The sequence below is a fragment of the Epinephelus lanceolatus genome, chromosome 5 (assembly GCF_041903045.1).
Source record: "Epinephelus lanceolatus isolate andai-2023 chromosome 5, ASM4190304v1, whole genome shotgun sequence".
Classification (NCBI taxonomy): Eukaryota; Metazoa; Chordata; class Actinopteri; order Perciformes; family Serranidae; genus Epinephelus; species Epinephelus lanceolatus.
In genome coordinates this window covers 31,325,047-31,341,392 of record NC_135738.1, presented here as the reverse complement: position 1 = coordinate 31,341,392, position 16,346 = coordinate 31,325,047, and the positions used below count along the sequence as shown (strand labels likewise).

Sequence of the window (16,346 nt, the reverse complement as noted above, 5' to 3'; positions counted from 1 at the left end):
TTTTTGCGACTCCACTTGGGGACACATTTAAAGTTTTTGCAATTTTCCGGACTGACTGACCTTCATTTCTTAAAGTAATGATGGCCACTCATTTTTCTTTAGTTAGCTGATTGGTTCTTGCCATAATATGAATTTTAACAGTTGTCCAATAGGGCTGTCGGCTGTGTATTAACCTGACTTCTGCACAACACAACTGATGGTCCCAACCCCATTGATAAAACATGAAATTCCACTAATTAACCCTGATAAGGCACACCTGTGAAGTGGAAACCATTTCAGGTGACTACCTCTTGAAGCTCATGGAGAGAATGCCAAGAGTGTGCAAAGCAGTAATCAGAGCAAAGGGTGGCTATTTTGAAGAAACTAGAATATAAAACATGTTTTCAGTTATTTCACCTTTTTTTGTTAAGTACATAACTCCACATGTGTTCATTCATAGTTTTGATGCCTTCAGTGAGAATCTACAATGTAAATAGTCATGAAAATAAAGAAAACGCATTGAATGAGAAGGTGTGTCCAAACTATTGGCCTGTACTGTATAGTTCCATTTTCAACAAATGTTCTGTATAATTTCAACAACAGCTGGGCACTGTGGATTTTAAACAACAAAAACAAAAACAATAGTGAGTCGTGTAGTTGTTATGGACTATTTTCAGTTGTGGATTATTAAACTTTGGGTAGGTTAGGTGTTGAGGATTTTGAGCTCCTCTTTATATTTTATTTACTCTGCTTCTCACCTCTCTGTTTGTAAGGTAACTTTCGAGGGCTCCACATTGGGGTTCTCCCACTCCATCTGAGGACAGTGCATGAAGTAACACAGCGTGTAGATGGCCTCAGGCGCCCAGTGGATAACACTGCTCTTCTGGTGGATCGGCGTCCCATTGTTGTGGTTTTTCATATACAGTGGCTGTAGATAGTGCATGGCCCGCGACACCAGGTCACCTACACACACATATGAACAGGGAAACACAATAAGAACACGAATAATGAGAAAGGACTTCATGTGCAGGCACAAGGGTGAAAAGACAGAAATATTTTAAGCACACGGCCTTTAAAAAGACGTTGGGGAATCATCCTCATTCCCTCCAGTCCCCTCAGAGCTCAGCCTGTCAGGGGAAATCGAGATGTTTCCTCGCACCCGAGTCAGGAAAAAGACAGGGTTCATCCCAGTCCTTTCTGTGCAGCTCAATGGGGGAGAGCAGGAGAATAAGCGTGCTCAGGACTGCACTGTGTGGAGAATGAATATTTATGGATAAACATTAGCTACTCCAAGCTATTTCCTCTGCATAATTTGTCAGTACTTTAAGGTCATCCAGTTGGGCTTGAAAAATCTCAGCTTGAGAGGCCTCTGCTAATAAAAAATTTGAATATTCTCTAGGCAGGTTTAAAAGAAAGTAAACAGTTCTTGGAAAAGCATGTTCAGCCACTTTTTTTATACTTAAGGGACAAAACAGACTGCCTTTTAGTGCAGCAAACTCAGCTCACCAAAAATCGAGAGATGAATTTGAAGTTTCTCTCACAGCCAGACAGTCAAGCCAGAGTCCACTTCAAGACAATGTTATGACTGTGGCACCTTAGTTATTGAGTGGCAGAGAATGTCCACCATGTATTATTACAGCACAAACTCAAATCCCATTTCACTGACTGCTGTCAGATTTCCGTCGCTTGTCCTTCCTGTCTAGACCCACTGCACTGAGAAACTGTAATGAAATTCTGAAGCGGGGTCGATCTAATAAAAATCCCCACTCTGTATCACACTGTTCGGGTCAATTTGATACTATTCAAGGCAAAAAAGTAATACAGCACGATGGCACTTGGCTCCCTGAGTCTAAATGAACTATACTGTATGTGTGTCTATACGCTACACAGCAGGAACAAACAGCCATTTCCATGGACAAAAGGGTTTGTTTAGCATCAAAATTGCACTATTTGACGCCTGCCAAGATTCCATTTAGCCTCGACAATGTGAGAGGCGAGTGTGAAAAGGACACCTGAATGAGGGAAGAGCATTCATGCAATAAAGCAGTCAATCTCTCAGCTGTCCTTTGGGAACAGTGGAGCTGTGCTGATAGAGAACTACGCGCTGGACAACACCTACTGATGCAATGAGCAGGAAATATCACGACAGCAATGATTACCTCTTGTGCAAACTTTAAGTTAAGGCTCTCTGCCATTATCTGTTACTCCTCCTGCATCTTTCCCTTAATTGTACCGGCGGGAATACAGATAAGCTTGTAACAGTGCCCTCTTAGGCTTGGTAAAGGGAGCTGAGGTGGTCAGCAACAGCCAGTTCTCATGTCTTATTTATGCTGGCCTGTGACATTTCCCCATGCCGGCAGAGGATGCTGGCAGGGCTGAAGAGGAAGATTATTTCGAACACAGAGAGAGTGCAGCAGTAGCGAAGTAGCAGCAGCTTAACGCATAAAGCAAGATTAACGCCGCTCCTTCAGCAGGTGTACGCAGAAATAAGTGCTGAATAAGGATTAACTCGTTGTTTTCGGTGAGCGTGTATCAGCACAGAGCTGCAAGGGTTCTTTGTTTTGCCAGAAAGGAAAAAAGACGGACAGAAGTACAGCAGTTTAATAAGCTCAAAATGTCAATAGCCTTTCATTATAAGATTCAAGCCTTTAATCAATACCTCCTCTTGGGTAATTAATTCTTTATGCTAACAAGAGGAAGGGAGGTGGAGGACACACACAGCAGATCCGGCTCCTCAGGTATCTCAGTGATTACCTTTAAGCAGTGGGGCAACGCTCTCTTTGTTTTCAGAGCTTTAAAATCCCCTTAGAAAAGCAAAATCACACAAACATGCCAGTCTCCTGCATATAATGGTACTGCTTTGATTTAAGAGGGATTTTATGAGAGTTGGCACCTTTAAGGTCAATAACCAGCAATGCAGCACCCACATAACAACCAAACTGCTCATTACTTCAGAGACTGTGAAGGCTGTTAAATGTTTCATAGTGAGAGAGAGAGAGAGAAAGTGTACTCTTTGGAAATGTAGAAATTAACTCTCATTTCTGACGGAGCAATTACGCTCAAGCCCTTTATAGGTAAATAAATACGCAGTAACCAGCTTTCCTTTGGGTATTGATGAATGGTGGCTGGCTGCACTGTGCAGCTGCTGCCATCATCACCATTTCTGTGTTTCAATTATTTGCTGCTATGCGGCCGTGATTACATTTAATGGTCGCCCGTGGCCATCCTGACTCAACAAGATGCTAAGCTATTCTTGCCGCTATTAGTTTTGTCCATTTGAAAGCAGCTGGGGCTTTTAACCACCAACTACCACGCATATCAGATAACAAGGAGGGCACAAACACTATCTTTATGGAGCTGCTCCATCTGAATCCGCTGCTGTTAATGAGAAAAGACTCAGTGAGAATGAGAGGAAAATATAAAAAGAAAAGAGAGAGGCAACAGTTTAACAAAATCGACTGAACTCATGCTCTTTGACTATAAAACGTTGGGGTTTTAATGTCGTGCTTTGAGTGTAACTCTCACTAAGAAGGTCTTTCCTCATTATTACCCACTTTAACTTTCAGACTTCATGTTATAAAGACTGAGGAGTCATACACTATAATCTGTGGCAGGAACAAGCACACAGCATCCCCGCAGTAATCAGGACAGGTTAGTTTGCACAACACAACACACAAAGTAACATCACGTGATGACTCTTTCTGTCAGAGGTCTCTGGAGGCTTTATTAGAGGAGGTATGTATGGTATCTACTCAGTGGAGTGAGGAGGGAGATGTGATGTTCACCCTTGTTATGTTCCACGTGGGTACCTTTCATTTTTCATTCTAGACACTGAAGAACTGTCGTAATTTATTCTATGTATCGCCCCCATTGACTGCATATTGCTTTTGTCATGTGAGGCTTGTGTGACTTTGGTGGATTTCATGTTTTAACCTCAATTTATGTCATTTAACATCAAGGTTTAATGATTTAGTTCCACCATTCAGCCTATCAATCAAACCCTGTTGCTGTACACGAGATCAGTCTTGACCAAGGCCACTTCTTGACCGCATTTTTACTTGATCTTGTCTCCGTCTTAGACAAAAAGTATTCTGAATTTTATTTCAAGACCAGTCAAGATCACAACTGCAGGGATATCATTAAATTATCTGAGTAAAAAAGAAGTGTTGATAAAGATGGTAAAGTTCATTTCAGCTTCTTAGGGTTTGGTTATATTTGTTTGCACATGGAAAACAAAGGGATTAATAAAAAAAAATTCACATCTGCATCTTATCATTAAGACACGTCTCATGGCACACATACACATACACACATATACAGCTCTGTAGATACAACATGGCAATACAAGAGGTGAATGAAGAGGAGTCTTTATTTGTTTTCTGAGGGTGTTTTTTGGAAATGTGTTTCAGATTAATTTTGGGAGTGCCTACAGTTTGCATGTTTCATATTTTAGTGTGGCATGCAGTGTGGGAATATTCTGATATTCTGGTCTTTACTAGGTCTCAACCCCTCAAAGCGTTTTTTTTTTTTTTTTTTAAATTGGGGTTTTCAAAGTTAAAAAAAATGTGGAAGTAGTATAAAAGTCGAATTTCTAGTAAAAATTTAGAAAATATTCAGGAAGTCAAAAATCAAAAATACCCTTAAAGGTGGTTTGTCATACATGTATAGAAAAAGGCACAAGTTTGCAAAATATAATATTTACGAGTAAAGAATATCATTCTTTTTAACGTTCTATTTAAAAGAAGGGAGGGGATCTACCTTAAAGTGATCTATAAAGGGTTGCCAGATCTGGTAGAGTTTGTTTACACACCCTCCTAAGCAGAATTTAATCTTTTCCAAATGCAAGTGGTGCACACCCTTCACGAGGGTAGAATGGGCAGGAGCCTGTGCTTGCTTCCAATTTAATGATATCAATCTACGTGCTAGTAGGGTTACAAATAACATCATATTATGTTGGGAGCTGGTTAACACAAGATCAGAGCCTTTAATACCCAAGATTGCAGTCAGTGGATCAGGATCCACAGGTCCACCCAGGATGTCTGATAGCCACTGAAAAATATTTTGCCAATATGTTGTGACTCTTGGGCAGTGCCAGAACATATGGGCTAGTGAGGCTGGTGATTGGCCACAAATTTTTTGATAAATGAAGTCTATGCAATATTTTGAATACCAAAATCCACTTCCAGCACAACCCCTCAAAGTTTTGGTCTTGTCTTAGTCTCTATTCACTCGAGTCATCACTTGGTCTTGGTTTAGGTGCCAACTACAACACTGCAATCAAAATCACCATCACAAAACTAAAGACATGTTATTATGAAGTCCTAAAATCCTTAAATTGTTCCATCTCCTAAAAGATTCTGCTCCTTTCATTAGATATGAGGTATTCAAAATAAGAAGCTCTGACTGCTGCCACACAACAAAATGATCTCTGAAAGGTATTACAGCGAGTGTTGACGGCCATTAGCAGTGTCTTCTGTTAGCTCTCGGCTGAAACATTTACAGGAAAACAGCCCTGATTCCATCACACTACACCTGAGAATAAAGCACAAGATGAAAAGCATCACGAGACAAAAGGAGAAGGAAAGATCACAATGTCTGAGCTCCAAAAGCCTTGTGCTCCATGTCTAATAATGATGAATAATGAAGTTCAAAAGTGTTTTTTAATCAGCATTAATAACTAATATTGTATGACAAAGTACCCATTGTGGAGTGTAAGTCTCAAAATGAATTATTAATACCTGCAAATATAATTGCAGGTAATAAAATTTGCGAACAAGGTTTGAAAAGGCCAGAATGAACGTGACAAAGAAGTCTAAAATCCAGCCGCAATTTTCTATTAGTGAAGCTGGAGCTGTTAAAGCAAACATACAGATGTGAAATGCAGTTTTTAAAGTTTTACAGAGTGAAACCAGAACTTGTGATCTGGCAGCTCAATGGGTTTTTGCTTGGTTGAGGGAAGCTGTAAATGAAAACACACAAAATCCGTGATTGGACTCTGTTTCTGTTTTCTATACAGAGAAATATTTGTTGGCATCATCTGAACAACTCACACAGTTTGCTGGTTGGTCAGGCTGCCAGATTCACAGTGGATGAATCCCAGATTAATACCTTGCAGCAGAAAGTTAAGAGTTTTATAGTGACATCTGAAAGGCTATGGGTCTGAAAACCTAAAGGGATTTGATATTTGACAACCCTGAAACATTTAGGAAATACTGAATCTGACCTCCATATTGTTTTACAGGAGAACAGGAAGTGTTTTCGTCTACCTAGTGAAGCTCAGCATTAGTTCAATCAGGAGGAGTTTCTTTTTGCCTCATTCATTCACAATGCTGCTCACTCCTTAGTTAAACCAATCAAATCTTGCTGTGATCTCTAACAGCCGATCATGATGCTGCTGTCAAACTTTAAATCTGTTCTCCTCCCTGCTGTTGTCAGGAGTCATTTTAAGTGAAATCATTGTGCCCTTCTCCACCCAAGTCTCCTCTATTCATCATATCCAGTGCCCAGGTCCAGCCCATCAAAGGCCCACTCCTCCTAACATCCAGATCTGCAGCACCCTTCTTATCTCTTCACTCTCACCACCACTACCAGCATCTAGCCTCCATATGTGGGTTCCCTATTCTACTACAGCTTCACCACCCCCCCCAAAATATATGACATCACAATTGGGTCTAATTGCCAAGGACTATTCACATTTCGCATACTTGTGTGCACATGTAAATAAATATTCTTTCACTCAGAATGAATCTCTCCTGATTGAAATATTTCCAGCAGATTAGAGGAGTAGTTGGACACTTTGTGAAATGCGCTTATTTGCTTTCTTGCCATGACTCAGACAAGAAAAATGTTACCACTCTCATGTCTGTGCATTAAATATGAAGCAATAGACTTTGTTACGTTTGGATAGACCCGAGCTAGCTGTTCCTCCTGTTTCCAGTCCTTATGCTAAGCTAACAATCTCCAGGCTGTGCTTCACATTTTGAGTACAGAAGTGAGAGAAGGAAGAAAATATTTCACAAAATGTCCGATTACTCGTAAGAAAGGAGGAGGTTCAGTGCACAATGCTGTGTGGTTTGAGGCCAAATGATGCGTCAACCTGCACTGAGAGGTCACTGCTGTTTGACCTTGCATCACTTTGTGGTGGTGGTATTTCCCTGCTGTATAGATTTACATATTTATGGAGAAAGCCTGTATGTATTGTGTATGCTCCACCCATCAGCGCCGCTAAGAATAGATTCGGTGGAATTCAATACGTACTGACTTACACAAACAACCCTGTGTGGAACATGTTTGAAGCAGGACTTTGTCCGGCATGACTGAGTGACGGTGACACACCAAGAGTCCTAATAATTGCAGTATTTGCAGGACTGTCATTTCAAATATGGTAATTTGGCATTTTGGCAGGAGAGAAAATGAGAAAATACAAAGAGGTAAATCAGTGGCAAACCTCTAAAATTGAGTCTAAATGCCAGCCCAAAAGACTGTCCCTGCATAGGATGCAAATCTTACTGCGCTACAGCGCCAGCGTTATTTTATTCCATGAAATGTATTCCAGAAAATCAAACTCTTATCTGTGTTTCTCTGCAACCTGTCCATCTTTTATTCTTTTTCTGTCTCCCATCTTGCTCTCTTTCAGACACACTGCATGACAGGCCAATGGTGCAATCATTGCCGGCTCTTCTGCTTTTCTCAATTATTCATTTTTTTTTGTTGGCTTGAGCCGTGTGTGTGTTTGCAAATCCTATAGTTATTTACAGAATTCCTCTCCAGAGCTGATAACATTACCACCGGACTAAGCTCCGCTATTATCCATCGGCCGCTCTGTTGTCTCAGAGTGTTTGCAGTGTCAACATTACAGAAGGAGTCCTTGCTTGACCTCATCAATACAACATGGACAGTGGACTGGCAGAGTGCGGCACCCCACTCCTCCCGTCTCACTCCCGAGAAAACACACAATGAGGAGAATTGGCTGACTTGTTTATTCTGATGATAAATGTTTACACTAGATGTACAGAAAATATTTTTACAGCCTTGTCATGACCACAGAAAAAGACTCGACGACTCTTTCTCAGTTGTTTGTCTTGAGGATTTTTTTTTTTTTTTTTTGGTCAGAAATATTGTCATTCACATCAGGAGCTAATCTGTGCTTATGCGAGTGAATTTGTTATTCTACTGTCAGAGGACACTGCAGCACTGTTTTCTGGAATGGGCTGCATGCAACCAAGAAACAAAACTGTTCATCACTTCCAATGAGCATCTTGATTCTATGATTAAGTCTGATTATATCAAAAGAGTAAACATGAAGTTATGTGCTCAGTGGTTTGCAGTACAGCTTGCCACTTCATATTTGTCGAGGCCTTATGAAAGTTTGTCATAAAGTTTCCCACAAACTTTGCTGTGTCGAACTGTTGTGTATTATTATTTTGGTGTGAATGAGGACGAGAGGGTAAAAAATAATCATTACGTAATTTCTCTACTGATGCAGAAAAGCTGTTATCATTATATAAAACAGACTCCTAAAGCCGATGTAAATTACTTCGCACTGTATAAATGTATTCAGAAACCATTCAGATGCCCATTATTCTTTGAATAATGAGTACATTGTGAATGGACAGACATTCAATTAACATTTGGGAGGTTTGTCAAACTTATAAGCCTAATAAATAGCTCTGGTTCATTAGAGCTGCTCTCATTGACAGTGAACTGATTCACATTATTCAAATATGCACATACGCATGCACTGCAGGATTATGATACAGTGATGCACTGATAAAGTCGGACAGTATTTGTGCCTTGTTAAACATCACATTATCATATCAGCCAATAATGTCATCCAAATCACACTGAGCTGCACACCTTCAATAAAACCTGCTATAAAAATGCTTGTAATTTATTCATTTATTTATTAAAGACCCTGCAGCCATGCTAGCAGCTCTGTGAGGCTCTATGCTAACCATCTTATATAAGCACGTCTGCATGCTAACATGTGTTAGCACTAAGCACTAAATGAAGCCGAGGCTGATGAGGGCGTAAATAGCTTTGCAAGTATTTGTTTATAAACCAAAATATTGGTCAAATGGAAATTTAGGCCAGATGATAGGGTTAGATTAAAATTCAGGGGGTTCATTAACTCATCCTGAGGGGAACATGAAGGCATGTTTGCGCTAGATGAAAAGTCAGATCCCCAAAGTCATTGGGATTCGTCCAAAGGGAACCAAGAATGTCTCTACAAAATGATGTCCTGATCTATCTAGTGTATGTTGAAATATTTTACTGGATAAGAACAAACTTTGGCCTGCTGATGGACCTAAAGGAATGGTTAGGGCGATGACTAAAACCATTAGAATGTATCCTCTGAGCACTATGAACATCTACACCAAATTTCATAGAAATATGCCTAATAGTTGTTGAGGCATTTTACAAACTAGAATTACCACCATCAGTGTCACCAGTGTCCGACCGATGTCTCTCCTTCTGTTCTTTAATTATGGCATTGAGTAATGGCCAGAAACATGTTTTTGCAGAACATTATGATGTCACAGTTAGGTTGACCTTTGACTTTTTGGATATTAAATGGCATCCCTTCATTAGTTTATCTTATTAGACATTTATGTAAAATTTTGTCCCACTTCACATAGGTCAAACGCAAACCTACCAAAATCTAATTGGTTCATCATTGAGTCCACGTGGATGTTCATGCCAAATTTGAAGAATCTTGCAATATTGTGTTCCCGGGAATGGGATGGACATACAGTCAGACAACCCAAAAATATAATGCCGTTGGCCATGGCTATCACTGGTGCAAGGGCCTAAAAACATAAATTTGGACCTCATGGTTGTTCTAGAGTAAAAGTAGATCACCAAACTAAAGGGAGTCATCTGGGAACCATGAATGTCCTTCCAAAATTTAGTACCAATCCATTAAGTTGAGGATATTTGACAGAATAAATGAAATGTTTTACTTGCTGATGGTGCTAGAGGAAAACTTAGGGGGTCACCAAAGGATTCATCTTCTGGATCAGTCATCCAATAGCTGTTGAGATAGTTGTCTGAATGTGGCTGATCAACAGACTGTCACAGACCTTCCAATAATGCCAACCCTAGAGCCATGCTGCTAACATGGCTGAAGAGCACTCTCTACCACTGAAAGTGTAGTGATGGATCAATGTGTTTGAGAGCTAGAGCTCTGATTCTCTGCCCCAGCCCTACTTGGCCTGACCCAACCCACTGGGTTCGGGCCAGGCCGGGCTGTAATTCCCATTATTGCTCCCAGGCTCGAATCGGGTCGGGTTCTCGCCAGTTTAGCTGTGTGGCTTTTTTGTTGTTGCTGGTGTTTTTTAATGAAACTGGCAGTTCTCATGCACAAGTGGCAGGCATTTTAATGGACTGAATCAAGAGGGAAAGACAGAAAGAGAGGGGGGGACTGTGACTGAGAGAGGGAAAGTGACAGAACAATGGAGTAATAGTGAAGAACTGGGAGAGAGTGCATGTGAAAGAGGAATAAAAAAATGACAAAGAGAGAGAGGGGGTCTGCAAGGTGACTTGGTAGTGTTTGCTTCTGCCTCCCCAGCAGTGGGAGAGATGTGTGTAACATGCAGCGAAGAGCAGTGATCATCATCTGTGCACCACATCGCCATGGACCACTGTGCGCAGTAGACACACCGAGGGGTGCAGCTCGCTCTGCCGAGTCTGTCATGTACCAGACAATAGATTATTGAAATAAGGAAGAGAAGAAGGAGACGTGGTGCGGTGTTTTAATATTGAGAATATACAATAATATATATCTTTTCTTTCTTTTACAGTAGAAATATGGGTTTTTAATCGGGCTTAGGCCCAAAACTGCTGCAGTGGGTCGGGCTCTGTTTGGCCTGGACAGAAACTGAATGGGTATAGGGCCGGGTCTGAGTTTTTGTGTCCAATCAGAGCTCGAATTTGAGCTGCTAAAATTTTGTATCAGATGGTTAAAAATACTGCTTTAAAGGATTTTCAGTCCAGGAACAAAAATCTGGGGGAAACACCAAGTATTGAACATGGATTATTTTGGAGTTTTCTTGGCATGAACATGGTCAAATTTAAAACTCTTGAATAAAAGCCCATAATAACAGGTGTCAGATATTACAGCTAAAAAGCACAGCTAGTAACATTCAGCCATATTGATCACACATACCCACACAATTTTAAACGGTAGACTCCTTGAAAGTACACATTACATTTATTCAAGCACTGTACTTGAGTACAATTTTGAACTTTACTTGTGTATTTACATTTTATGGCACTTTATACTTCTACTCCACTACATCTCAGAGCCATATATTATACTTAGTACTCTACTACTTTAATTTGACAGCTTTAGTTACTAATTACTTTTAAGAATCATAATATTTATACAAAATATGAACAAACTACTAAAACTTTGATATATTACTATAGATTAAACTACCCAGTTTTAGTAAGTAATTTATATTCTGAAATGGACAATTCAACATAATAAGTACTTTGCTGGTACTTAAGCATATTTTGATGCTACTACTTTTGTACCTTTACTTCAGCGATATTTTGAATGCAGGACTATAAATTGTAATTGTAGTATTTCTACACTGAGGTATTGCTACTTTTACTTAAGTAAAAGATCTGAGTACTTCTCCCACCATTGGGTATCGGTACTTAATACCCTTGAGCTATCGATAGTACCAACAAGGCCCAATCCCAATTCCTATCTTAACCCTCAATCTCTCAGTCTCAAAAATCCGCACTTCTGTGAAGTGCTAGTGCTGTCCCGATTCTCAGTGTGTTGAGTTAAGGGTGAAGATTAAGGGCTGTATGTCCCTTACTTTTGAGATTTTCCAGCACCACACTTGGCGGTAAGTGCTAACCCAGAATCTCTTGCGCATCATCAGCCGAGCCCAGCCGAAATCAGCCGAGTCTGTACGATTCATTCAAAGCAAGATGGCAGCAGAAAGTGGTAAAAAGAAGAGTTATAACTGTGAGTATTTTCCTTGCAAATATGTGTTTAAAAATTATGATAAGCATTGTAATATCTTCTGGATCTGGATTTTAGACCTCTTTGTAGCATAAACACGAACACATTTTTTCGCTAACGATCGATAGTCAGTAACGTTAACGTTAGCCGTCGCAGTGCACACAAGCCATAACGTTAGCTGTTGTTCAGTTAACATTACAAAATATCATTTTTCTCAGTGGTAATGTTAAGTTTTATCAATATACGTGAAATGTTTGCACCGACATTTTTGTAAGATGACTGGACAGTGTCATCTACTGTAGCCGCAGTGGCAGACGGCATGATTCATATCGTTTGTCTGTAACCTTCTTCTTCTACGACTACTGATGATGTAATGTACCTTCTTCTTCTTCTTCTTTTGAATTGACAGACGGGACGAAGCTTTGGGGTATTGCTGCCCCCCACAGTCTGAAGACGTATGTGCCTTTAAGGGGTGTCCCATTTCTAAGTCTCAAGATAGCACTAACACTTGGTTTTAAGGGCTAGTGAGACTGAGGGTTGAGCTTGAAAGTTAAGATTGAAGGTTAAGATAGGAATTGGGATTGGGCCCAAGTAGTACTGAAACGTCTCCTGTCAAATGATACCTGCATTTGATCCTTTATGTGCTGGGGGTCTGATCCTACACTTTGCTGTTTCTCTGATGGCTCAGCAAACTTTCTGTTGCTGCCGTCTCCCCAGCCATGCTCTTCCTGGCAAACAGTCCTTTAAATGTCTGTAGCACAAGCTAACATGGCAGCACCGACTAGCATCAAACACCAAGCTGTTAAACAGTCCCAACAAACATATACTGACACAAAAACAGCTGGACTGTATCGTTAAAACCATTAATAACCATTGGATAATGTAGCTATGTGATGCTAACAGTTAGCCCTCTAACTGTGTCTGTACGACTAGGTGAACTTTTACTCTCTTTTTTAAATGATACCCAGTCCTACACATAAGCTAGGTAGCTAAAAGTATGTGGATACACAAACATAATGCCTGTACGAGACTTTTGAACGTCTCAATTATAAACTCAGGCTATTAATATGCTGCTGCAGCCTCCACTCCTCAGGGAAGGCTTTCTACAAGAGTTAGGAACCTGGCTGTGGGGCTTTGTTCCTATTCAGCCACGGGAGAACATACAGTAAAGACCTTTTCCCAGAGAGGACATTTTGACTTGTCACAGTGGGAAAAGTACAGGTGTGAATAATTAATGATGGCTGAATTCCAATTTACTGTTTAAGTTTCAGGGTTCTGCTATTGTGCATGCTGGCTCACTGTCACACTGTCATGATACTCAAATATAACAGAGCCATTGTTAATGTTATTAGTAAAACCTGTGCTTTTCCTACTATGACAAGTGTCTGCTGTGAATAAGCCTATTAGTGAGTGTGGGCACTGGTGTTGGGCGATAAGGCCTGGCGAATGGTTGGTGCACCAATTCATCCCGAAGGTTCTGGATGTGTTTGAGGTTGGAGCTCTGTACAGGCGAGTCAAGTCCCTCCATCGACCACAGAAGGCATCTGACCCAAGAGGGGGCCATAATTTCAAGACATATGGAGGGAGTGGGGGGCATATGCATTGCAACTGACATAGGCATATATTATCAATGTGTGAGTATGCGTTACAGAACACTTTTTTAGTCAGACCCAACACTCAGGCGTGATGAACACAAACATGTTGAAATACACATGCTCAGATGAACCCCTCTGATCTGACACTAAAGTTGACACACAACAGGACAAGCACATTCACACGTAAACATAGAGATGAAGCAACAATGAACACCAAGCATCCAATCCACAACGAAAACACATCCTGCCGCAAGTCTAAATCAGCATCATATTCATCTTTATCACACATCAGTACTGAGAAGGCAAACATCTTAAAGCCCAGACACGCCAAAACAACATCAGAGAACTAGTGGTGACGAAAGCCAACTGTTGCTTTGCCTCATGTCACCTGTATTTCAGACTAAAAGTTAAACACGAACAGAAAGACTGCAGCCAACTGCCAACCAGCACGTACGTTTATCATATATATATATATATATATACAGTACAGGCCAAAAGTTTGGACACACCTTCTCATTCAATGCGTTTTCTTTATTTTCATGACTATTTACATTGTAGATTCTCACTGAAGGCATCAAAACTATGAATGAACACATGTGGAGTTATGTACTTAACAAAAAAAGGTGAAATAACTGAAAACATGTTTTATATTCTAGTTTCTTCAAAATAGCCACCCTTTGCTCTGATTACTGCTTTGCACACTCTTGGCATTCTCTCCATGAGCTTCAAGAGGTAGTCACCTGAAATGGTTTCCACTTCACAGGTGTGCCTTATCAGGGTTAATTAGTGGAATTTCTTGCTTTATCAATGGGGTTGGGACCATCAGTTGTGTTGTGCAGAAGTCAGGTTAATACACAGCCGACAGCCCTATTGGACAACTGTTAAAATTCATATTATGGCAAGAACCAATCAGCTAACTAAAGAAAAACAAGTGGCCATCATTACTTTAAGAAATGAAGGTCAGTCAGTCCGGAAAATTGCAAAAACTTTAAATGTGTCCCCAAGTGGAGTCGCAAAAACCATCAAGCGCTACAACGAAACTGGCACACATGAGGACCGACCCAGGAAAGGAAGACCAAGAGTCACCTCTGCTTCTGAGGATAAGTTCATCCGAGTCACCAGCCTCAGAAATCGCAAGTTAACAGCAGCTCAGATCAGAGACCAGATGAATGCCACACAGAGTTCTAGCAGCAGACCCATCTCTAGAACAACTGTTAAGAGGAGACTGCGCGAATCAGGCCTTCATGGTCAAATAGCTGCTAGGAAACCACTGCTAAGGAGAGGCAACAAGCAGAAGAGATTTGTTTGGGCCAAGAAACACAAGGAATGGACATTAGACCAGTGAAAATCTGTGCTTTGGTCTGATGAGTCCAAATTTGAGATCTTTGGTTCCAACCGCCGTGTCTTTGTGAGACGCAGAAAAGGTGAACGGATGGATTCCACATGCCTGGTTCCCACTGTGAAGCATGGAGGAGGAGGTGTGATGGTGTGGGGGTGTTTTGCTGGTGACACTGTTGGGGATTTATTCAAAATTGAAGACACACTGAACCAGCATGGCTACCACAGCATCCTGCAGCGACATGCCATCCCATCCGGTTTGCGTTTAGTTGGACGATCATTTATTTTCCAACAGGACAATGACCCCAAACACACCTCCAGGCTGTGTAAGGGCTATTTGACCAAGAAGGAGAGTGATGGAGTGCTGCGGCAGATGACCTGGCCTCCACAGTCACCGGACCTGAACCCAATCGAGATGGTTTGGGGTGAGCTGGACCGCAGAGTGAAGGCAAAGGGGCCAACAAGTGCTAAACACCTCTGGGAACTCCTTCAAGACTGTTGGAAAACCATTTCAGGTGACTACCTCTTGAAGCTCATGGAGAGAATGCCAAGAGTGTGCAAAGCAGTAATCAGAGCAAAGGGTGGCTTTGAGCAAACGCATTGAATGAGAAGGTGTGTAGAACTTTTGGCCTGTACTGTATATATATATATATATATATATATATATATATATATATATATACAGTCAGGTCCATAATTATTTGGACAATGATACAGTTGTCATCATTTTGGCTCTGTACACCACCACAATGGGTTTTAAATGAAACAATGAATACCTGCTTAAAGTGCAGACTCTCAGCTTTCATTTAAGGCTTTTTTTCAAAAATGTAGTATGAACCGTGTAGGAATGACAACCATTTCTTCACACAGTCCCCCAACTTTACGGGCTCATAAGTATTTGGACAAACTAACATAATCATCAATTAAACAGTCAGTTTTAATACTTGGTTGCAAATCCTTTACAGTCAATGACTGCCTGAAGTGTTGGACACATAGGCATCATCAGATGCTGGGTTTCTTCCCTGGTGATGCTCTGCCAGCCCTTTACTGTAGCCGTCTGCACTTCCTGCTTGTGTTTTGGGTGTTTTGCCCTCAGTTTTGGCTACAGCAAGAGAAACGCATGCTCAATTGGATTCAGGTCAGATGATATGACTTGGCTATTGCAGAACATTCCACTTCTTTGCCTTAAAAATGTCTTTGGTTGCTTTTGCAGTATGCTTTGGTTGCTTTTGCAGTATGCTTCAGGTCATTGTCCAACTGCACTGTGAAGCATCGTCCAATGAGTTTTGAATATGTGTGTGTATGAGTGTGTGTATGTATGTATTTACTGTGCGCCAGTGAACAATAACACAAATCATCACGAAAGGTTTCTGATAAGGAGCTCAATAGCTTAAGAAAAATGATCTTACCTTCTGTAACAAGTTTGTTTTTATCTTACTCACTTCTTTGACTTT

At 40.8% G+C, this 16,346-nt stretch overlaps 1 protein-coding gene across 2 annotated transcripts in view; it reads right to left on the bottom strand.

Moving 5' to 3' along the window:
• btbd11b (BTB (POZ) domain containing 11b) overlaps positions 1-16,346 on the bottom strand; it is a 104,344-nt gene that overhangs the window by 22,255 nt on the left and 65,743 nt on the right. For both annotated transcript variants that reach the window (XM_033622714.2, XM_033622715.2), the window contains exon 3: positions 738-942. In XM_033622714.2, coding sequence (XP_033478605.1) covers positions 738-942 — 205 coding nt within the window. The remainder of the gene's footprint in view (positions 1-737; positions 943-16,346) is intronic.